Source organism: Polypterus senegalus, chromosome 3 (assembly GCF_016835505.1).
Source record: "Polypterus senegalus isolate Bchr_013 chromosome 3, ASM1683550v1, whole genome shotgun sequence".
NCBI classification, from domain to species: domain Eukaryota; kingdom Metazoa; phylum Chordata; class Cladistia; order Polypteriformes; family Polypteridae; genus Polypterus; species Polypterus senegalus.
The window spans coordinates 268,584,072-268,609,280 of NC_053156.1; the positions used below are offsets into that span (position 1 = coordinate 268,584,072).

A 25,209-nucleotide genomic window follows, 5' to 3' on the forward strand; every position below is an offset into this window, starting at 1 on the left:
GTATAATAGATTTAGCAACTAATGCCTCGCTATGTTTAATATTTTTTGAAATATACAAATGAGCTGAAATCGTCAAAAATTAAATATGATTTGGAATTCTGGAACTATGCTATTTTGTGGATAAAGCTAAATAGATTTATTAAATATTTACATTCTTTGTTACTTTTTATATAATACAAAAGAATATCAGCATTCTCTATATTTATTTTACTATTCATTTTTCTCTAAGATCCTCAATTAATGCAGGCTAATTTTTTGAATGTACACAATTACAAAAAAATATTCAATTTATTATTTTAATTTCCTGGGATAAGTTTGAGATATTAAACTATTGCATGGATGAGTTGAGTGATACATCCTTGGATGCACTGGGATGTATCTTCAGTGATGTATCCTGGGGTCATCTGGTGTTTCGGGTCTTTCCCAACATCAGACACCCTTGCCCAGGTGACCCAACAGGAGGGGGTGATTAGTCCCCAGCTTGAATTCCACCAGATGTCAACTACATAGCCTGTCTCTTCAGCCAGAGACACCTAATGACCCTCTCTGCAGCATCTATAACGGCCTTGGTGGCTCTCCTCTATGCCAAGTTTGGCCATGACTCAGCAGAGAGAATGACCTGTGAAACCTTGACATCTCACCTCTATTGGCTCACAGCTAGTCTTCCAATCCTGCCTCCTGCATTATTCTCCTAGCTGCTGGTACTTTGCATGCTTCTTCTCCTGTTCTTTGACCATGTGCTCCTCCCAGAGTACAGTGAGTTCTATCATTGTCACTTGTTTAGTGGTGTTAGAGAAAATGATCATGTCTGGGTAGAGTGATGTCCTCCAGAAACCTTAGCTGCTTGCCCAGGTCTACTCTCATATGCCAATCGGCAGCGGAGTTGGGGAGGCCCACTGTGGGTCTTGGTTGTGTGGTGTACTTTTCACCTGCCTTAATGAAGGTGTTGGACTGCTTAGGTTGGTGATGGTTGCTGGTGTTTATGGCAACAGCAACTGTTTCTGCAACTGCTTTCAGCACATGGCCGTGCTGCCAACGATAACATCTTTCTGCAAGAGTTTTTGGGCAGCTGCTGAGAATGCACTTGAGAGATTTTCTTCCCGAGCAAAGAGCACAAGATGGTGACTCGCTGTTGCTCCTGACATTTAGGTTCACAGGACTCAGTAGGTCATCCTACACAGCCTGAATCAGGAAGCGGACATAGTAGTAGTCTGCTTGCAAGATGTTATTCCATGTCACCGTTCTCTGCTCTACTGATTCCCACCTTGTCCATGCTCCCTGATGCTTCAGACTGACCATCCTGCTTGTTCTTTCTTCCTCCATGCCTGCTCGAAGTTTCTCCTGGACAAGATGGTGTCTCTCTTTGCCCTGGGCCATGTGAACTTGGGTCTTGTGGAAGTACCCAAGACTATCTTGGCCTGTGGCCACATTTCCCACCAGCTCCTTCTGCCTCAGCCAAGATTCTGCCACCTGTAATGCCTCAGCTGCCTTCCACTTCCTCCCTGTTCTCATTTCAATTCCTGCTGCAGCTACTTTGTGGTCTTTTGAGTACCTATATAAGAGAATTGTGCGTAACACCATAAACTCTGTGGACACCAGGGGGCATACAGCTCCCCAAACCCTAGACACAACAGACACTGAGCCCAAGTCCAGCACACAACACACCTTTATAGAGCGTGGAAAGTGTTTTTCCCTTGTTTCCCACCTTATACAGCACAATACAATAAGCTCCAATAAACAGCCTCTTTCTTCTTACTGTCTCTTTGATCCGTCTCTTGTCCACCTTTACTCCTCCTCCCACAAGCTTTGTCCTCCAAAGGACAAAGGTCGACTCTGGCTCCCTGAATGGAGTGAGGCAGCCCAAGTTTTAGAGTACCCAGAATTGCTCCACATGCTCCACAATCTCCTTCCAGCCTTACATCTGGGTGTGGCGGCAGCCATGCAGTGGAGGGCTCAGCCATTCTTCATGCGCCCTCTCGAGGTGGCCATAGGCCCTAACAGGGTTGAGCTTCCATGTTCCAAACCCGTGTCACTGTAGCAAGCCATGGGGGCTACCCTCCATTGTTTTGGAGAAGGTATTGTCCCATGCAAGCTCCTTTCCACTGTCCTTCCATTATGGAGGCATCCCAACTGGGTAAAAATCCTGGCTGTCCATTACAACTCCTTTCAAGCCACTAAAGGACGTTACAGCAGTCATAAAGAGCCACACAGCTATGGCTGAGTGGAAGACCAAGCCACTTTCACAGGTAGGTACTAATCCTCTTCTACATGAACCTGACTGTTGCCAAAGGGACCTCATATACCAGCAGCGGCCACAGGATCCTGGGCAGGATAGCATGTTGGTAGACCCAGGCCCTAAATCTTAGTGGTAGACCTGATTTGTCCACCTTCATAAGCCACTCGTCCAAGTCCTTGGTGGTCTTTTTGATGGAAATGGAGTCCTTGAAGCTGGTATCAAATGCTTTCCTCAGACTCTTTACTGGCTGCTTGGAGATGGATGTCTTGAGGTTGCTAGATAGTGCAAAGTGGAACTTATCCACCACTCAGCATTTACAGGGTCCTGAAAAAGTATTTTCCCCCTTCCTGATTTCCTCCGTCTTTTCTTATTTATAACTAGGCTGACCCGCCTTTTAAGGCAACGGACTTTTAAGTTGACCACTTCTTAAGGCAATTCAATATGTAGATCAATTTGATATTTTATACAAACTCATTAATTTGGTTATATTGCATTTGAGCGGTATTACTTTAATACTTGTAGTTTCTGTTATTTTTGTGATGAAATTTAAACTTTTTTTCTATATTGAGGTCGCCCTTTTGAACCACCCTGATATACCAGAACTCTGCTCACATCATGTCGCTTCGTACCGCAAGCTGCAAGTAGTAAGTCTGTGATAAGTGGAATACCGCTACGCTTTCCACTCACGGGACGGAAGGACAATCCTGAAGTGTTTTGTCATGTGGTGGATATGGCACCATGCTGTACAGTGCATGCTCCCTGACCTGACCTATAGCACCCATGAGGAAAATTAATTAATCTAACCCCCCAACTTAACAGATGGTAAATTGTGTTTATTCAGATTGTCTTTTGCATTATTCTAAATTTATTTGGAGAGCAGATACAAATGAGAGTTATAAATAAGCAAAAATAAGGGAAATCAGGAAGGGACAAATATTTTGTCATTGCACTTTAGGACTTCTAGGATACTTTTTTAAATTTGTCAAAACACATCTATGAGAAAGTGACCACACTATTTTTTGTATTTTGATGCTCACTTAAACTGCAGAGCAGGAGGGGGGTTTGAAATTAGTAGACCCTTAATAATCTTGTTGTTAAAATTTCTTTCAGCTATGGTTATCCCGTAGGACTTCATGTATTAAATTACTATTTTTGAAACATGTCTCTTTCATAAGGGTACAACAACCATTAGGGATAGCCCCCTGTAACCGTGAAATATTCCTTTACAGAATTAAAATGATTGTTAAATGAGTGCCTGAGAAAGGATGGCACATAACCTATTGGCCGCACCTCTGTAGCTATTATCTATTTGATAATGATATTCAAATATCATTGATTTACATGTTGGATAATTAATAAAACACTAAAAAATATGCTGTAATGGTTGGAATATTTTCAGGCTAAATGTATTTATGGAAACAAGCAGCAATTGATTCATATTCAGTAAATACACCAGAAGGACATACTGTACATTATCTTATTTACAAAGAAGGAAAATTGTTAAGCTATGAAGAATCTACTGTATGATAAAATGCTAAGGTCTGTGTATTCAGTCCCTTAGAGCAATCTGATTGATCAGTTTGACTTTGTTGATGTGATCCAAAGAGGATATGAGAGAGTGAGAATAAGGCTTTACAGGAACATGGTTGAGAGAAGGAGCATTGGGCAAGACAGGCCGAGCTGCACAAGGACACCGAGGATAGGTGCTGAAGGGAAGAAACGTTACATAATTTAAAAATGATTCTATTACCCATCTTTGATAAGTAACATGCTTAGTTTATTAATAAGTACAGTGTTACGATTACATCCTATAAGTTTGGTATTATAAGATTCTATTCCACAAAAGGTTAGTCAGATGAGTGGTTTTCAAAGAATATCAAGTGTAGATGTAAGTTTCAAGTTATTTCTACTGTTAGATGTATTAATAATATACATATTAGGAGAGTTTGCTGTCAGACACCTACATCTCTTGCAGTTTTGACATGAAATGCTGTGTTAGAAGATAATTTTAAATGAATAAAATATGGATGATACCAAATAAGTACTGTATCACAAATAAAATGAAAGAGACACTTTTTAAAATGATGTAGATTTTATCCTATTAAAGTTTCTGTTGTACATAGAATTAGGATTGAAAGTTATGAAAAATGTACACTTTGTGAGAAGAATCCAGAAACATGTTCCCACCTTTTTGGCAATGTCAGTACTGTAAAGTGTTCAGGACTAACTTACAAAATTTGCTAAATTAATTCTGCTTTAAACTTGAATGTTAGAGATATAAAAGGAACAGAGTTAATCCTAAAATTACACGCTTAAGGAACTGGTGCAGAAAAAAATATCTGCAACTTAATATCAGCAAAACTAAAGAATTAGTTATTGACTTTCATCACATCAAAAAGTGTCTAAGTCTCACTACTATCGAAACAGTAGATGTGGAAATGGTGCACTCCTACAAGTACTTGGGGGTCCACATTAATGACAGGTTGGACTGGTCTCGCAACACAGAGGAACTACAGTATATAAGAAAGGGAAGAACAGGCTCTCCTTTCTTAGGAGACTGCAGTCTTGTAATGTGGGAAGTGATGTCCTTCACATCTTCTACAATTCTGTGATGCCCAGTGTGATTTTCTGTTGTGGTGTGCCAAGTTGGTAACATCGCTTAAGAAAAAGGCCATTGAATCAACAAACTAATCAAAATGACAGGCTCAGATATGGGATACATTCTGGGCAAGCAAAGGAGAGAATTAAAACAAAACGGAGTGCCATTATGAACAATGCTACACACCCTCTCTCTGACACACTAACACTGAGGACATTCAGCCAACGAATTATTCAGAAGTATGTCAAGAACCTGTACAGGGACTCCTTCATACCAACATCAATACACCTGCATAATGCCTAACTGGAACTGGGACTGCCAGGGTAGAAGTTTTCTTTCTTTTAGTCATTCTGGTGTGTGTGTGTGTGTGTGTGCATATTTATCTCTCTATTTATTTAAAGAGCTTCTGTAAAAAGACAGATTTTCCCTCAGGGGATAAATAGAGTTCTGTCTCATCTACTTATCTAACCTGTTAATAATTCTTGGATGTGGACTTGGGGAAAACTAAAATGTAACATTTTCATGAGTGAATTTAATTATTATCAATTTTCTATAAATGGCTGTAAGAACATCACAGTTAATGAGAACACTTAATAATATAAATGAGTTTAAGTTGACATAGCTTTATAATAAGTCAATGCAGATTGTTTTTTCTTTTTTAAGTCTGTAGTATGTATCTACCCCATCTGAATATCATTTGTCATTTGTTTTTTCTTTTTTAAGTCTGTAGTATGTATCTACCCCATCTGAATATCATTTGTCAATATTATATAGTGCTGGTTGTATGTTGTTGTATATTTAGCTAAAAAAATATATGAATTACTTCCAGAGCAGAAGGGACTTTTCTTTATCTTCACAGTCTTGCACATAGACATATATAGTTAGACACCGCATTCACTATGTTGCCCAGTCGACACGATACGTCAGCGCATCCACCATACTGGAGTGGCAAAAGTGCCATTTAAACTAATACCGGTAGACGTGGAAACCGAGTTTTCTGATGAAAAAACAATAACATTTAAAATAGTATCATTTACATACAACATATTTTGGCGAATCGTTTCAATGCAATTATTTATATTCATGTATACACTAATAGTGGCCATTATTAAATAATAATTATTATTATTATTACTAAATAATTCCTCCCATATAAGTAACATTTCTCAGACTGCCTTCTTCCATCGTCCTGTTCTTACGCAACACAGTACTGAAGGATTGGTTAATGCCCGAGTCACCTCATGTATAGATTACTGTAATGCTATCCTATCTGGCATCCCACAAAAACTTATCCATCACTTACAACTTCTTCAAAATTCTGCTGCCAGGATAATAACCTGCTGTTCTAAATCCACTGAACATATCACACCTGTTCTCTCTCAACTTCACTGGCTCCCTGTTCACTGCTGAATACAATACAAAATAAAGCTCTTAACATTTAAAGCTCTCCCCTACCTCACTGATCTCCTATAGACGTACACTCCTGCTCGCTCACTAAGATCCTGTAATTTGAGAGTATTCAGTCTGGCAATATGGTACAGCCTTAGTGTGTAGAAGACAGACACAACTAAAGACATGAGCATAAAATGATGGTTGTCAATTTCAAACTATGTTTCCTCAATGTGCTCCTTGAGAAACAACACATCATCTGAACCAATCTCAGCCCAAACAAATTGACTGATCAAAGATACACTGACAACTTGCCTTAATGTCAGCTGTCGAATAACACGCTCAACTACGTTGACCACCTTGACCGTACCCTCTGAAGGAATCACCAAACCTCTTTTGTTTTTTAATGTGAGCAAGTGGTAGCTTTGATCATATGATGCTGGTACAGCATCTGTTACCAAACCAGCACGGCTCACATCACAGGACAGCTTTCTCAAAATCCCGTCTAAGGGCTACCTCCCACTGCTTTCTGAGGTGGATTTCTTTGGGAAACCTTCAAAGTTTGAGAAATGTTAACAGCTAACAACAATTTACATAGTGACTAAATATGTTTAGCCAAAACGTTGTTTGGAGGCTCACTTGAGCACATAAATGCATAGCTTTGCTAGCTTAGCCTGGCGTAGCTAAAGTTAAGATTATAAAATGGGATTTTCTAATGGCCAAATATAACCAAAACAATTGTTAAGCCTTACCTATGAAATGTAATCCCCCGGGATCTGGTTTGGATCGTACAGCGGTTTGTACAATCCAAAGCAGCAATACGTGAGGCATCTTTATCCATTACTGTACTTCACTCCACAGCAGTGCCACTCGCAATATGGCGGAGACTTTGACGTACGATGCTGCTGGTCATACGGCGTCTAGTAATTCTATGTCTATGATCTTGCATGGTCGAAGGTATGAGCTGCGGGAAACCAATGTGTGGTTGCACACTGAGTAGTGACAAAAGCGCTATGTAAATATTAATATTAATATTAATAATAATAATAATATCTGAAGGGACCTGAGCGCCAGTCCTTCTCGTCCTACTTACAACTTGCGCCTAAACCGAGCCACCCGTGGTCTATTACGTTATCCAATAATGTCATTGCTCTTATCTGTTTCCGTACGGACCATTGAGCTGTTGCACTAAATGGCCGCCTCCATACCGGACGTGCATGCTATAAACCCGCACGTACGGCTGCAGAAACACCGAGCAGTCAGGATTGTATTCTGATTGTATCTTCAAACTTGGGGTTTCTTTATTGTGTTCATAAAATAATCAACCGAACTTGTTTAAAGAATGTTTGCTAAGCCATTTCGAGTGAAATCAAACATCGTTCTTAAAGGATCTGACAGGTAATGTCTATTTTTGTTGTATGAAGTCGTTGAAATATGGCATTTGTTTTAAAATTAGATTAAACTAAGCGTTTACGGGCTGTCTGGGCAAAGTAAAAACGAAAAATCCGTGGTTAGTCATTTCGGGTACAGATCGAGCGCTTGTTTACCGTACTGTCGAAACAGCTGTCATCTTTCACAAATTCGTTGGTACAATTAAAGCATAATAGTAAAGCTGCGGGGAGCCAAATGATATCAAGCAATACTGTGTTTGGCTAATCTTTAATTTCCTTTTATGATTTAGTTGACTGACTGCCAGATTGCAATCCAGTGATGCTTGATGAGTTTTGTTGGGTGGGTTTGCATGTCCTGTCCTTAAGGACAGTTATGCATTTTTCTGTTATTGTCAAATATTCCTCAGCGTATAATTGATATATACTGTGTACAAAATTATATAGTTCTATCTTGGTCTCATCAGACCAGAGAATCTTATTTTTCACCATCTCAGACTCCTTCAGGTGTCTTTTAGCAAATTCCAAGATAGAACTTTTTGGCCTTAATTCTAAGCGGTATGTGTGGAGACAACCAGGCACTGCTCATCACTTGTCCAATACAGTCCCCACAGTGAAGCATGGCGGTGGCAGCATCATGCTGTGGGGGTGTTTTTCAGCTGCAGGGACAGGACGACTGGTTGCAATCGAGGGAAAGATGAATGCGGCCAAGTACAGGGATATCCTGGACAAAAACCTTCTCCAGAGTGCTAAGGACCTCCGACTGGGCCGAAGGTTTACCTTCCAACAAGACAATCACCCTAAGCACACAGCTAAAATAACGAAGGAGTGGCTTCACAACAACTCTGTGACTGTTCTTGAATGGCCCAGCCAGAGCCCTCACTTAAACCCAACTGAGCAATGGCTGTCCACCAACGTTTACCATCCAACCTGACAGAACTGGAGAGGATCTGCAAGGAGGAATGGCAGAGGATCCCAAAATTCAGGTGTGGAAAAACTTGTTGCATCTTTCCCAAGAAGACTCATGGCTGTATTAGCTCAAAAGGGTGCTTCTACTAAATACTGAGCAAAGGGTCTGAATACTTAGAACCATGTGATATTTCAGTTTTTCTTTTTTTTGTCTGTCAATATGGGGTGCTGTGTGTACATTAATGAGGGATATTGGCTCATCCACCTGCATATTTCTGAGCTTACCCCTTTACAGAGGTAACTGGATGGTATTGATGGCACTGGAGAAATCACAAAACACAATAAGCCTTGTATTGCAGATAACTGCATTCTCCACTAAAATCTTTGTTTGATAGGCAAACTGTAGTGAGCTTAGGACCAGTCTCTCAAAGGTCTTCAGATGTGAGGGCCACTAGTTAGTAATCATTAGGTGAAAAGGAATAGGAACAATGCAGGATGTTTTCCACAGCAATGGCACTTTCTGGAACTGTAGGGACAGACTGAACAGGTAACAGAGGATGCACCAAGTTGGTCTTTAAGAACTCAAGGACTGACTCCTTATGGTCCTCCGGCTTTTCTTTTGTGTAGCTTCCTCAGTTGTCTGTTTACTTGGTATTAAGTTATGAACCGCCCATATTGATGGTCAGAGGTGGACTTGTCATTGGCCATTCCAGTTGATGTGGTAGGAGTTACTTGTGTAGTAGGAATGGTGTTAGGGTACTGGTCATTGGAAGAAGGTGGCAATGGGAATGAAAATCTATTAATAAATTGGTCCAGGGCATTCGCTTTGTCCTCATACCCTTCTAGCAAATGAGCCCAGTCTGGATTGCTCGAGTCCAGTAATTATGTCCAGCCCATATGTTTCATGTTATTTGAGTGAGGGTTGTTTTTTTTTTTTTTTTCTCTTTTCAGTTTTGCCTTGTAAGCTTTCCTTTCTAAACTCCGCTTTTTTTCTTTAACACTTGCTGTGCGCCTTTCAGAGTCACCGGATTTGAATGCTGTCTTTTTCTCATTCAGGGCTTGTTGTTTGGAATGCAACATACTGTCTTTTAAGGTAACACCGTGTCGACACACAAGCTAATATAGTCTGTGATGCAGTCCCTCGGTGTCATCCCCATGTGACTTGCCTTATTTTCTAGACTTTGTAATGATATCTTCATAAATGCTCTTTGAGATATATATATATATATATATATATATATATATATATATATATATATATATATATATATATATATATATATATATATATATATATATATATATATATATATATATATATATATATATATATATATATATATATATATATATATATAATAACTTCAAGATTCTTTTCTGTCCCTCTCTTGATAAATATTTTTTTTTTTAAATATGATCTCAAGATCCTTTTGTTAGCTGCTTATGAACCAGTTGGTATCTCCTTACTTAAGCCATCAAGAAACATTCCAAGAAATGCTACAGGAACAGCCAGTTTTATTTGTCTCACTCCTTCTTTTCTTTTTTTTTTTATATAATCACTCCGTTGGTACATGAATGAAGAATTGCCGTTATAGTTGATCTGGAATGTGATTATGATTGGTTAAATCTGAACACGGTTACAACACCCAGTAGAATGCAGCCAAAGCATTTGATGTACAGTATGTTTGTCAATTTTTAAACTATATTAACTGTAAATAATCAGTTTTTCACTTAAACTTTATTGGCTAGTAGGGAGCTGTTCGCTTCGCTTGCCAACCCTCCTGGCCTGCTCTATGCGCCAGCCACTTCACGTCTCTGCCGCTCGATATGTGGATTTCACTTTCACCAAACAACAAAACTTTTAATTTTCGCGGCTACACCTCTTCATTGGAAAGAAACGCCACTTTTCCCTGATGTCAACACAAATTAGACAATCTACAAGTCTCTGACTTAAATCCGAGCAATATATTCGATCTCTTTTCACTGTTCCATTATCTCAAGAGTAATTTCCATTTGTTTGCGCTAATGTGATCTTTACTATCATTTTTTTGAGACTTTCGAATTTTCGTACTTTCATTATCTCTAACCTGCTCTGCATGTGTATCGCACCAACATTTTTGAATTCTTTACGATGTTCTACTTTGTCTTATACTCTTTGCCTTTTATTTCCGGCCCCAGGCGTGATTAATATCTTGGCACAAAGTCTCGTCTCACGGGACATGAAAGTATCTCTCTGAAAATGTCACATCTTGGCCCAGGCTTCTTTTATTATAATAGAGAGACAAGATTGTGTTTAAGGTGGAAAAAAATTTTCATCGGGAAAACCTGAAGTTTTAATAAGGTTTTGTAGTCCTTTGCTTTCTGCTGTAGCTGTTTGGATTTCTTAATATAACTGATTTTACCAAAAAAAAAAAAAGAAATTTTGCATTTGTTTTGCTTAATAAATAGTAATTTTGCATATGTTAATAGGATTGCATCTAGTTTTAGTTTTTAGGAATTCTAGTTTCGGCCTATGTGGTGTCATTTTAAAATTTACGTTGCTGTGCCACTAGTTTGGATGAGTGAACATGTCTTAGTAGATACAGTAGTACCATTACATTTTAGAAACAGGTTTGTATATTTGGTTGTAGGTCAACAGGTAATTCTACATTTCACTTATACATAATATAAATGACATTTATGCAACTTGAGTAAAATTGTGCCACATTAAAGGAAGAAAGATATGCCATTGGCAGTATAAAGGTCTTTTTTCATTTTTGATGTAGTTGCATCCTTTAATTTTGCATTTTTTAAGAGACAACAGTGGGCATTATTTGCTGTTTTTTAAAGGGGACAACAGTTGTGATTTACAGTGCACTTCTACCACAGTTAAAATTTCAGAGCATGACAGTATATTTAAATGTAGTAATCCTAAACATAGAGTAGCTGTATTTACTAACTATTTTCCTCCTGGGCAACGCCGGGTATTTCAGCTAAAGTGTTTTTTTTGTTAATTGTTTGAGAAAAAAATCTAATTTAAAAAAACGCAACTTTAAAAATAAACTTGGATGTCAACCCCCGCTCATTTAGCTCGCCAACCCACCCGGCCTGTGCTATGTGCCCACCACTTTGCGCCTCTGCTGCTCGGATTGTGAAGAGGGGGGCTGAATGCACCCCAAGGAGACGGAGTCACTCTTCTGGAACCCTCTCTTAAACGGTGATACAATGGGAAACAAATAGTGTTTTGGTTTTTTTTTTTGTAACCTTCTCTTTGCTCAATCAGCTGCTGGTTGCTTCTGCTGCGATGCCACATGATCTGCATCTCTCGCACGACGCTTCGAACGTTTAAAAGCCTATACAGCAGCTGTCCTACTCTTTGTCCTTTATTTCCGGCCCTGGCCATGGTTAAATCTTTTGGCACAAAGTCTCATCTCATGGGATGTGAGTTCTTGATATTTTTTAATTTATAATTTAAAAATGAAATAAGAATCTGAAAATCTAACAACATCAAATTAAAGTTCGAATAAATTCTGAAAAGAATGATACTAAACATATATATGTAGGTTTTAAAATAAGCTAGATTTAAAGCATGACAAAAAATGTCACATAAAAAGTTGCATAAAATTGTTGCACAAAATCGTTGCAAATTTATGCTTGTCTTGCGGTGCTGTATGTGTGTTTTCATCCAGTTGACGCTCGGAACTGGCCAACTCTATTTAATTTCAAAAGCAACTGGCGCAGTGGTGCTCAAACATAAACAATGCTGGTAGTTGCCTCCCATTCGCCCTCTGGTGGTCATTCCGAGTGTTAACTGAATGATGACATTAATAGAAGACTGCAAGATCACCCACCACCCTACCCAGAAGGGGGTGAATTAGGGTTGATTTCACCCTACAGTATTTTTAGTCGACCAATGAGAAACGTGTACCCAGTTTCATGAAAATCACTCCAGCTGTCTGGACGTGGTGCTGGAACATACATACATACATACATAAATACACTGACTTTTATATGTATATAGATAGTCAATTACAAAATTTCAAAACAGAAAATAATGGGAATATCCACAAAGATGATTATTTTGCAAATTAGTGTTTCAGCTCTAAGATTCTTGGACTTGGAAGATTTTCTGTTTCTCAACTGTGTTACATTTTAATCCTGTAATAAACAGTTTCTGTAGGAACAGTGAGGTTTTTAGGATAATAGTAGGTGTGCCAATCTGAAGTAAATTTACAATTCTAGAGAAAGCCACCCTTGATTGTTTGAAGGATATTCATATACTTTATGTGTATATAAGAAGAAGAAAGCTTTAATGTTGGTTCCTTACCTGAAGGAAGGAAATGCAAAACCATTAAAATCCACACAAGTAGCTCAAAGACCATCTAATCCAAAACAGTCTTTTTATTGTCAAGCCAGCAGGTGAGAGGGGTTGGTTTGCATTTTTCCACTTTCATTTATTTTTCAATGCTTTTCTTAGAATGTTGTAGAAGGTAATTTAAGCAAAATAAGACACCTCATCCACTAAATTTTTTCAGAAACGCCCAAACTGACATAAACCTCTCAAATCTGTAGAGAAGGTACTGAAGCTAGCCCTCCTGTAAAAGGACTGATTTGCACCCCATTCAATAGGGGTCTCATGTATAACGCTGTGCGTAGAACTCGCACTATAACATGGTGTAAGCACAAAAGCCGAAATGTGCTTACGCACAGAAAAATCAAGATGCAGGAATCTGTGCGTACTCCAACTTCCACGTTCTTCCGCTACATAAATCCCGATCAGCGTGAAAAGTAACGCTCGTGCATGCGATTTACGTAACGCCCCAACTCCTCCCAGAATTACGCCTCTTTGAATATGCAAATCAATATAAACCACCCTTAAGCTCAGCCTTCTATGAAAAGACAATGGGAAAAGCATGGGGGACTCCTTTTTTTATTTCAAAACATCCCAATATACATTAATAAACCATTCTTTAGGCAATTAGATTCAACAATAACCTCATTTATTTGGAATTCAAAACTTCCACGCATCCAAAGAGCGACCCTACAAAGACAAAAGGAAGAAGGTGGCATGGCTCTACCTAACTTCCAATTTTATTACTGGGCAGAAAATATACAGGCGATAAGAACCTGGGCATAAATAGAAGAACATACACCGGCTTGGACCGCAATAGAAGTAAAATCCTGCAGTACTTCTTTGTATTCCTTGCTCTGCGCTCCAATAAACACACGTTATCGGCAATACACTAATAACCCAATTGTGCTCCACTCACTTAGAATCTGGAACCAATGTAGAAAGCATTTTAAGACGGAGAAGCTTCTATCTGTGGCACCTCTGCATGAGAACCACCTCTTTCAACCTTCACAAACATATACAGTTTTTAATATCTGGAAAAAATTTGGAATTAACTTGCTTAGAGATCTTTATATAGACAACGTCTTTGCATCCTATGAACAATTACATTCCAAATTTAACATTCCAGCTACACATTTCTTTCACTATCTTCAAATCAGAAACTTTGTTAAACAAAACCTTTCAGATTTTCCTCATCTTGCACCCTCATCCACGCCGGAAAAAATATTGCTCAATTTTAAGGACTTAGACTCCATCTCTACAATATATAAAATCATTTTACAATCCCTCCCTTTCAAAGATCCAAGAGGTCACTGAGAAAAGATCTCTCAATTAATATATCAGAAAAGGACTGGAAAGTAGCAATGCAGAGAATTCACTCGAGCTCCATATGCGCAAAGCACACAATTATACAACTCAAAATTATATATCGAGCACATCTGTCTCACTAAAACTCTCCAAAATGTTTCCAGGGCATGATCCAACCTGCGAACGTTGCAACCAAGTCCCAGCCTCACTAGGTCACATGTTCAGGGCCTGCTCCAAATTAACATTATTCTGGACAAAAATTTTTAATTACCTCTCAGACAGCCTTGGACTCACAATCCCTCCTAACCCATTAACAGCTGTGTTTGGGGTTCTTCCAGAGGGGCTTAAAGTGGAGAAGGACAAACAAATTGTGATTGCATTCACTACACTGTTGGCACGCAGACTTATTCTGATAAACTGGAAGAACCCAAACTCTCCTCTTTTAAGTCAGTGGGAAACCGATGTGTTATACTGTTTGAAGTTGGAAAAAATCAAATAGTTAGAGGATCCGTTCAGACTTTTTTCAAAACATGGCAGGATCTAATCAGTAATATTTTAAAATAAGTTTATAAAGCACAGAGAATTTATTAATTTAGGTATGTTTACAAGCCTTAAATTTAACGCCGTTTGCCTTGCTCTTTCTCTCTCGGGGTGGGGATCGATCTGTTCTTAACTTAATTTTTCTTTTTGTAAAAACTTGATTGCTTTGTATGGATTGTAATAAAATTAATAAAAATAAAAAAAAAAATAAAGAAAAGCACAGGGGGAAATATAAAAATTTCAGCGAATACCAAGTGGAGGGAAAGGAAAACATACTATTTGTTTAATTAAACCGTGGTATAATTAACAAAAGGAAGTTGATCGAGTGACGTAGCGTGTTGGAAAAACTTGAAAGCTCACGTTCACAAAGTCGCACAGTGCTGGAAATAAAAAAGAAGTCACATATCAAATTCGCCATGAAAAGGCGAGACGTAGCCCACCGTCTGAGTGTCATATGAAAGCTTATTAGGGTACAGAGTAAAAAAAGGCACACAGTGGGGGAAAAAGCATGAAATGTCAACTTCAATCTCGAAATTTCCACTTTAATCACGTAGTTTATTTTGTCATTAAAATAGAACATCATAAACTTCATCTTAAAATCGTTTAACCAGTTTCTCAAATCACATCATAATTAAAGTATAGCACGTTAAATGCTTTGTTTTGTATGTGATCTTCTATGTGCTCTATGTATGTGAATCACTACGTGCTCTCTTCCTCCGACAGGACACAGAATCCATTACAATCCCATTCATGATATTACAGCTATCTGAATAACTAAAATACTGAGATGTATACGTGATATCATTTTCATGATGATAGTTAAAGCACGTTATTAAACATGGGTTTCACGGCGCAGTGATTGTGTGCAACCGTCAATGAAATTATTTATTGCAGCAGTACTCGTGGACGGCTGTATGTCCAATAGAGAAAGTCCAATGTCAATATGTTATCATATGCATGGTGGATCGCCACACAATCAGCTCTGTAATAGACGTTAAGCCATCTGTAAGCTTAGAGCGCCAATTCTTCAAAACGTTTAAGGAATGTTGAAATATCTTCGTAATACATGTTTAATTATTCTATCCTTCACTCCAGTACCAGTGAAGAATATAGATTATTTAAATGAAGTTAAAGTTTTATCTGTATAATATAATAAACCTATTTTGCTGCATTTCATCTTAACAATGATATCTTCATCATATGTAAATACGCGCTTCATAAAGTGGCGCAGGTTGTGCAATATTCTAACTGTAGTGCAAGTTTGCAGTGAGGTAATTGTACTTATAAGTACAAACATTTCTACAAGGAGCACTTGATTGAGTGCGTTTAAAGTTCTTGGGATCAAACTGTTTCTGAACCGCCAGGTCCGTACAGGAACGTTTTGCCATGGCTGAGGTAGCGTGTTCTTGAAGCTGTATACCGATATTTCTCTTTCCAATCAGCTGCTGCTGTGATTCACACTAAGATACAGTGATATAAATACTCCGAGTGGTGCAGTGAGAGTAATACAGAAAAAGATGATCCGATGTGGCAACTCCTAATGGGAGCAGCTGAAAGAAGAAGGTGCAGTGAGAGTAACACGCTAAAGCAGTAATGGTATTTGGAATACTATGGCCATTCCCTGGACCATTATATTGTTACAAGTTAGTTACAATCAGATGCATTACACTAATAAAGAATATGCGGTTAGTTTCAGTGTATTCATAAAGCTGCGTCAGGAAAATAAGGAGTAACCACACAGGAACAGTAGCATTGCTTTCACGCTGGGTGCCGCCAGTTTGCAAAACCGAGCGGAGAACTTATGCATCACAAGGTATGAGGTACCGTGGAAAAGTGCGTGGCTTTATGCCAAGTGTAGGTTTTATACATCGCGATTTGAACGTGTAAACGTTCTTGCGCAACATTTCTGTGCATACGCACCGTTTATACATGAGGCCCCAGGTCTGTTCTTACCAGCAAAGCTACTATGACAGTGGAGAGCCAGCTGAAAAATTATAACTTTATTGAAGATATCTGAATACATCTCGATCATTGTTACAAAAAACAAGTGTGAATTAATTTTCTGGTTGATTCATCTTTTGCTAAAGAGATAGTGTTTCAGGTATTCAAATACTGTTTTTACTTTGGTGTATTTTACAAGTGTTCTGTGTGTGTGTGTGTATATATATATATATATATATATATATATATATATATATATATTGTCAAAGACCGAGGAGACAGCAATAAGGGTTGGGGTTTCCGGCCCCGTATATTGTACACAGCAAACAAAAACAGGTCAAAATTATAAACAAACAGTTCATATGCGCGACGCCGACTCCTGGCGTCGCGGCCATTTTATTGGGGTGGAGCCGGAAGTGGAGGAATGCTGGGAAGGACCGCAAGGGAGGATGGGAAGGATGACGCCAGGGCAAGATGGCGGAGGAAGGGCGGAAGTACGCACTGCGGTCAATCCAGCCTATGGTGCAGGAAGGTCTTTCTTTCTATGAGGAAGCAGAGGGAGAAAGTTAATACCCCGCCATTCCCTGGCGGCGAATGGTTTCCCAGGTGCTATCGAATCAATCCGCTGCCTCCTACTGCGCGCGTGCGCGACACGATCCCCCTTAGCCCAGGACCGCCAGGTCGGGCGGACCTAACCGAGAGGTCGTGAATACGAGAGGGGCATCGGCATTGGCCTGAAGGGTGCCCGCCGATAAGTGACAGTGAACTTATACGGCTGTAAGTCCAGGAACCACCTGGTGACCCGCTGGATTCGACTCTTTGTGTAGGGACATCCACTGAAGTGCAGCGTGATCAGTCACCAGAGCGAATTCGCACCCAGCAGGTAGTAACGGAGGTGGGTCACTGCCCACTTAATGGCCAAGGCCTCCCTCTCCACTGCCGCGTGCCGGTCTCCCGTCCATCAGTTTCCGCTAAGGTACATCACAGGGTGCTCGACACCATCGACGCTTTGGCTCAGCACGGCGCCCAGGCCTGTGTCCGAAACGTCGGTCTGGAGAATAAACGGGAGCCCAAAGTCGGGCGTCCGTAACACAGGTGCCGACGTTAGGGCCTTCTTTAGGTCACTGAACGCTGTTCTGCTTTGTCGGTCCACACCACGTATAGGGAGCGCCCTTTTTGTCAGGTCAGTCAAGGGTGCTGCTCTTCGAGAAACGGGAACAAACCGGCGGTAGTAACCGCAAGCCCCAAGAAAGCCTGCACCTGTTTCTTGGTATTCGGACGGGCCATTCTAAGATGTCTTTAACTTTGGAGCTCTGTGGCCGCACCTGTCCTTGTCCCACGAGGTAGCCTAAATATTTGGCCTCCTTTAATCCAAAAAAACACTTCCGGGGGTTTATGCGGAGGCCGGCTTTAGCCAGTGTTCGGAGGACAGCTGCGACCTGCAGTAGATGCTCCTCCCCGGTGCCGGAATAGATGACAACGCCATCCAGGTAGGCGGCACTATAGGACTGGTGGGGCTTCAGCACTCTATCTACCAGACGCTGAAGGTCGCCGGGCCCGTGCAGCCCAAATGGGAGGACCTTGTACTGCCAGTGCCCGCTAGGGGTGCTAAAGGCCGTTTTTCCTTTGCGGATGCCGTTAAAGGAATTTGCCAATACCCTTTGTCATGTCAAGGGTAGTCAGATACCGAGCCGCACTCCAGCCGCCAAGGAGGTCGCCAATGCGGGCATGGGGTAGGCATCGAACTTGAGATCTGATTCAGACGCCTAAAGTCGTTACAGAACCTCCAGGAGCCGCCTGGCTTGGAGACGAGGACAATAGGGCTGGACCAGGGACTATGGCTCTTCAATTATGTCCATGTCCAACATACGCTTCACCTCCAGTTCGACCTCTGCGCGCTTTGCCTCCGGAGTCGGTAGGGCCTCCCGGACGATTACCGGGCTCCGTGACTATATCGGGCAATCAGCGGTCCGCCGGGTGACTCGCCACTACCTCGGGATGGCTCGGAGTGTTTGGGCTAACTCCTGCCGCTGCTTGGGGGTCAGCTCTTCGCCGAGGTTAAGGGCAGTTGTGCTTGCGAAAAGGGAGAGTGACCTATGGGAGCTGGGAGCTCCTCTCTATCTCCAGGGCTTTAACAGGTTGACATGATAGATCCTTCACTCGGTCGACGATTGGGCTGTTTCACCAAATAGTCGACGAGTCCTTTCTCTCCTTAACCTCGTAAGGCCCTTGCCAGTGAGCGAGCAGCTTCGAAAGTGGGAGGTCGGGACGAGCACCATAACTCGTCCCCGGGCGAACTCCCTGAGGACGGAGTTGCGGTTGTAACACCGGCCTGCGCTGCTTGCGCACGAGTCACGTGCTCTTTAGGAGGGGCCTGATCTTTGTGAGTCGGTCGCGCAGTTGCGCACGTACTCAAAATGTTAGAGGAGGGAAGAGCCTCGCCTCCCAGCCTTCTTTTAGGATGTCGAGGATTCCCCGGGGTTGTCGCCCGTATAGCAATTCAAATGGGGAGAAGCCTGTAGAGGCCTGGGGTACCTCCCGTAGGCAAAAGCACGAGGGGAGGAGCTGGTCCCAGTTCCTGCCCCGCTGACTACCTTGCGGAGCATCTGCTTAAGCGCCTGATTAAACGCTCACCAACCCGCCAGTTTGCGGGTGATAGACTGACGCTTTCAGGTGCTTTATCTGCAGTAATTTGGCTACCTCCTTGAACGTATCCGAAGTGAAGGGCGTACCCTGGTCCGTGAGGACCTCCTTGGGTATGCCCACGCGTGAAAACAAATTAACCAGTTCCCGCGATGCTTTTAGTATTAGCGGGCGCAGGGGAACCGCCTCTGGGTACCGGGTGGCATAGTCCACCATGACTAGGATATACTTGTGGCCACGGGTTGAGGGCTCCAGGGTCCCACCAAATCGACCCCTATCCTTTCAAAGGGATGTCCACGAGGGAATAGGGACTAGAGGAGCACGGTCCCTCCTAGGAATCTGGCGGGTCTGGCACTCGACAGGATTGACAGAACCGCCGGACCTCCTCATTGATCCCAGGCCAGTAAAAGCGAGCTTAATCCTCTCCAGTGTTTTTCGCCCCAGGTGGGCTTAGGAGGTGAGCATGTGCCAACTCGCATATCTCCCGCCGGAAGGTACGCTGAATTAGCAACAACTTCCGCACCTCGCCTCATGGGTAGCCACCGGTACAACAGATCATTCTCAAGGACAAAGAAGGGTTCCCGGTGTGGATCCGTCCGCTGCTGAGCTGTTAGGCAGAACGACGCATTCCGGCAAAGCGCAGGGAGTCATCATTCCACTGCTCCTCTTAAAGGAGGCCGGCGTGGACCGAAATTGATGGTCCAGGCGCCGAGAGGGTCTTGGGGCCTGGGCCCGGAAGAGTTCCTGGCTAGTCCCTTCTCCGCGGAATCTTCCGGTCAAGGTCCGTAGCCACGAAAGGTCCCCGAGACACCAGCCCCATAGGGCCTGCCCTTGTGCACGGCGTGGAGGCCGCGGGAGGGGTGCCTTTTCCCTCATAACAAGATCCAACGAGGCCCCGAGCGCGAATGGCTTACCGCTGATTCTTTTAGACCAGTCTTGTCCCAAAATCACTGGGAAGGGGGTCAGGTAACACAGCACCGCCATTTGGATTGGTTCCCCCTTCCAGGTGACATAGCAGTGAGCGGAACGATATGACCTAGTCCCCCCATGCACACAGGTGACCAACAAATGCTGTTTTAACCACTGTTGCGGTAAGACAAAACGGCGAGCAACAATGGTAATGTTGCTGCCGGAATCAAACAAAGCCACCACGGCGTGCCCATTTAGCAACACCACTCCCGATTCGACTCGCCAAGGGATGCGGCGGGTACAATACCTCTCCGACGACGTCCAGCTGCAGTCCATAGGCTCCGGGCGATGTGATGGGGCAGTTTGGTAGCAGGTGACCGGTCTCGCCACACTTGAAACAGCGCGCGGTCCCGCTCTCTCTGGCTCTGGCTGGCGCTTCTGCAGCGCGCCGAGGGGCTCGGGGTGGCCGCCCGTCCCTGCCGGTTCCCGAGCAGGCTTTTCTGACCCCCAAGTCGGAGGACCGCCAACTGACGCTCCAGGACGCCGAGGAGGCCCGACATGTTTGATAGGCGTGTCCCCGACCTGCTGGGCGAGGGAACTGGGCATCGCATTGACCAGGCCTTCACAGGCCACCCGCCGACCACTTTCCGCCTGTCGGGTCCCTCTGGCCGTAGCCAGCGCCCATCTTGCCCCAGAACTCAACGCCTGGGCGCGAAGCGGCTTTTCAGGGTCAAAGACCCAGTTCCGCCATTCGCCGCCTGCTGGCCCGGCTAATGCCGAAGGGCCAGTATTTCGGGCTTGAGGAGGTCGTAATTAGCGCCTCCTCCTCAGGGAGGTCATAATAGGCGCAGCGCTGGTCCTTCAGATATGGCGCCAGATGGACGCCCACTGACCGCTGCCACTGCTCCGGGTGGCCGCCCTCTCAAACATGCCCAGGTAGCGCCGACGCCCTCCGAAGGGCCCATCGGACTAAAGGATGAGGCGGCTGCTGCCTGGGTCTGGTCTCGCCCGTTGGCTTCCACTAACCTGGCCTCGTGGCCTCCAGCTCCCGGTGGTGGCGGCTTGCGCAGCTGCAGCCCTGGAGCTGGTCATTCATGGCTGCAGCACCGTGTTGAGGTCCTGTCCCTCCGCCATTCCGGGATCTCTATCCTGCCGACTACGCCACTTGTCAAAGACCGAGGAGACAGCAATAAGGGTTGGGGTTTCCGGCCCCGTATATTGTACACAGCAAACAAAACACGGTCAAAATTATAAACAAACAGTTCATATCGCGACGCCGACTCCTGGCGTCGCGGCCATTTTATTGGGGTGGAGCCGGAAGTGGAGGAATGCTGGGAAGGACCGCAAGGGAGGATGGGAAGGATGACGTCAGGGTAAGATGGCGGAGGAAGGGCGGAAGTACGCGACTGCGTCAATCCAAGCCTATGGTGCAGGAAGGTCTTTCTTTCTATGAGGAAGCAGAGGGAGAAAGTTAATACCCGCCATTCCCTGGCGCTAATGGTTTCCCAGGTGCTATCGAATCAATCCGCGGCCTCCTACTTGCGCGTGCGTGACAATATATATATATATATATATATACTGTATGTATACACACTCTCCTTATTAAAAAAAGGCATTCCTTTTGGCAATTGAATACTCTTTTTACTTACCGGTAATTATTTTATCAAGTGGTGGATTCAGTTTTTAAGTTACTTGTGTCCACCTCCGATTAATGGATATCCTGAAATTGTCATTTGTAAAGTAAACCTGGTGAATGTCCTGTCGTCGATTGGTTTTTGCCTTGAGTCAGCTGCTGCCAAGATAAATGTGTAAGACTGGTCATATGCATGAATATGTCAACATCTTCAGAATTAAAATTAACTTGTGCTTTTGTTTTGGTTTGAGACAGAAAGAAGTTGAAAGCTGATGTCTCAGAAGCATTTCCCACGCTGACAGCTGAACAGCTGTCATCGCTGGTACCACAAAAAGAAGAAATCAATGTAGTGAAAATCTATACCCACTCAGGAAAAGCTGGCGTTTTCTACACGCTGCATAAAAACCCAATCTTTTTTGAAGCAGAGAGAAGGCTTTATCCCACAGGTACTGTTCAACATCAGTCATTTTAATGGTCTGTATAATATGTATGCAGTTCACAAATTGTGTCCAAGTGGCAAAACAGGATACAAGCCTGTCGTAAATCTTGTTAAAGGTATGCTCATGCTCCTCAGATGGATATTTTAAAAACATTAACTAGATTTTTACTTTAGTTATCACTTTTCATTTCACATGTTAGCTTTATATTATCATATATTCGGTTACAATATGGGTTGTATGCAGAAAGGGATACTTTGAAATGGTTGGTTATCCCTGCTTCACCTATTTTCCATCCATCCCACAGGAGGGCACTTCTGTGTTTTTTGTCTGAAGAATCATCACTAAGCATTTTGAAATTTATTGATTCCTTTTTTTTTTAAAACCTCCTCTTTGCTCAATCAGTTGCTGGATTGCTGCTGCTCCTGTGCCGCGTGAACTGCACCTTGTGCAGCGCTTCGATCTTTTAAAGTCGCTGCCTTGTCTCTCTTCTCCCCCAGACATCCTCAAACATTATTCAATCTCTTTTCGCTGTTGTTATTTCGCTGTTTGTTTGCGCTAATGTGATCTTTACCTTCATTTTCTTTTGAATTTTCCTACATCCATTATCTCTAACCTGCTCTGCATGTGTATCACAGGACTTGCTTCCAAAGGTTTTAAGTATGACAAGACTTGCCTATGTTGCGGGACATGAAACTGTCTCTCTGTCTCTCTTCAAAAGATCACGTCTCATCGCAGGGTAAAAAGTCTCGTTGCACGGTTTTTTTTTTTTTTTGTATAATAGAGAGATGACCAAACTCTCAGCTTGTCAGAGAAAATCTGAGGAGGAGAATACATTTCATACAGGCTCTCCATTATTTTGAAGTGCTCTCCTTCTCATTGGACAGATGTCGGTGTTAACATTGGCCCATTGTTTCTTGCCACAGGTGCTTGTTGACATTATTTAATTTATAGCACTGTAGTCCTCCCATTTTTAACTTTACCTGGATGTCTTTTGAGTGTTTTTTCTTTGGCCTCTAGCTTCGCTCTTTTCTTGTTAGTGTTAAAAATATGTGCTTCACTGTGTGGGTTCCATTTTTTTTGGCAGTTTCATTTAGGACCCATATTTCTGACCCATGTTGGAATATTAAACTCCACATCACATGGTGCATCTCATTCCTTACAAAACAGACTGTCCCTTTAAATGGCTCCCCTGGGCTGCTGTGGTGAAGGGGTTCAGTGATGGTTAAGGCCACAAGGATAATCTTTGCCTAATTATATGCCAATCATGGGGCCTTATGTGGCTTTTAAGGAGGCTATCTAGTGATTGTGTCTAGGGCAAGAAGTGACTTGATTCTGATTCATTAACAGGAGGTGATGAGCTGGCTAAGGGTAGGAGGACAAGTCTAATTAAAGTGGATTAGTCCAGATTTTTACAGATTTTGAGTGCAAGCCTTACATCTACAGAAAGTAAACTAAGGAAAAAAATCTGACAGAGGAAATGTCTTGCTGCAAATTAAAAATATTACACTGGTTACTGTTTTGTATTTCTTTTATAGAATAGCAGTTTGTTGTTCTTGTGACAGAGCTGTACATTGTTTTTATTTATTTGGAGAAATTGTGCTTTGCCTTATAGACACTTGCCAGGACCTCACTTTCTTTTTTTTCCCTCTTTGGCAGTTTACACTTTATGGAGTTTCCCAGATCTCATGCCTGCCTTTGCAACATGGCCAACAGTTATACAGAAGTTAGCAGGTGGAGCAGGTAAATGATATTTATTTTTCTTTTCTTACTTCAGGTTTGTAGAAATTTAATTTTGTTTGAGTAAACATTTAAACTATAACACAAGATGACAAAATTATAGTATTGCATACTTGACCTATCAGGAGTGGAGCTATGAGATACACAATACCCTGTTTGGTACTCCATAGTCAGTGCCTGCAGTGCATAAAACAGTTAATGAAAATACTCGCAGGCATGTGTTGGATTCTCGGGTTCAAATGGTAGTTAAAACGGCAGCCTTGGGCTTTGCTGTTCAGAGACTTAACCAATAGGCCACACTGCCTTTGTGCTGCAAGTGTTTAGTAAGATATATATGCTAGTGTGATTTTACAGCCCTCCGATTTCACATTCAATAATTTAGTAGTGCTATATTAATGCCAGTTACTTGATTGTGAATGTCTCTGACAAACCACATTCTGTTTATTCAGTTCATTGTCACAGGAACCATAGCCTATCCTACCAGGATTGTGTGCAAAGCAAGAAACCATGCTGAACAGGATACATTCATGCACGGGCACACACATTTGCCTACACACTTTCAGTTAAGTTTATTTTCACATAAGGAATTTAAAACAAGGAGAGTGCTGAACATTTACAAATAGTTATTCAGTTGTTTATTTTGTGAATTAGTCCGATTATATAGGACATTAGTTGGCCAGAGCCAGTGCTTGTGGAATCCCAGGCAGAACTTTAGTCTTTTGCAGTACACACTCGCACATACTGAACAGTTGCACCTACTTTTGTCAGACCTAACAGTCAATATAAGCTGGATGTGTTTTCTGGGTAGGGATTGCCAGAAACTCCATAATATGATATTATAACAATACTATACTGTAGTATTACAGTTTTTATTGTCTTGTCATTATGTTCACTTAAGTAGTTAGTTGGCTTTGTATTGCAATTTATTTTCTTTTTTAAATTTGGGTAAGGTTTAAGTTATAATCGTATTCCTCTGGAAAAAGGTCAGCCTACTGCAAGTATCTGGGCATTCTCCAGGTTCAGACTGGGAATACTCAATTACAGCACATAACTCCTACATTGATACATTGTCTAAATTTAGTGTGATCCTTGTGAGATGAGCCCTTATGTTAAGTAGGGCTGTCAACCAGTTGATGGGATTAGAATTTTTCATATTTAAAATAGGTTTTTATTTGAATATCATCAAATGCAGAGTTAAAATTCTGAA

At 42.1% G+C, this 25,209-nt stretch overlaps 1 protein-coding gene across 1 annotated transcript in view; it reads left to right on the forward strand.

The window, feature by feature from the left end:
- Nucleotides 1–7,423: 7,423 nt before the first annotated feature.
- eif2d (eukaryotic translation initiation factor 2D) overlaps nucleotides 7,424–25,209 on the forward strand; it is a 53,075-nt gene continuing 35,289 nt past the window's right edge. Inside the window, exons 1-3 of the mRNA XM_039749142.1 lie at nucleotides 7,424–7,622; nucleotides 22,081–22,271; nucleotides 23,922–24,005. Of these exons, the coding sequence (XP_039605076.1) occupies nucleotides 7,567–7,622; nucleotides 22,081–22,271; nucleotides 23,922–24,005 (331 nt within the window). The 5' untranslated portion in view covers nucleotides 7,424–7,566. The remainder of the gene's footprint in view (nucleotides 7,623–22,080; nucleotides 22,272–23,921; nucleotides 24,006–25,209) is intronic.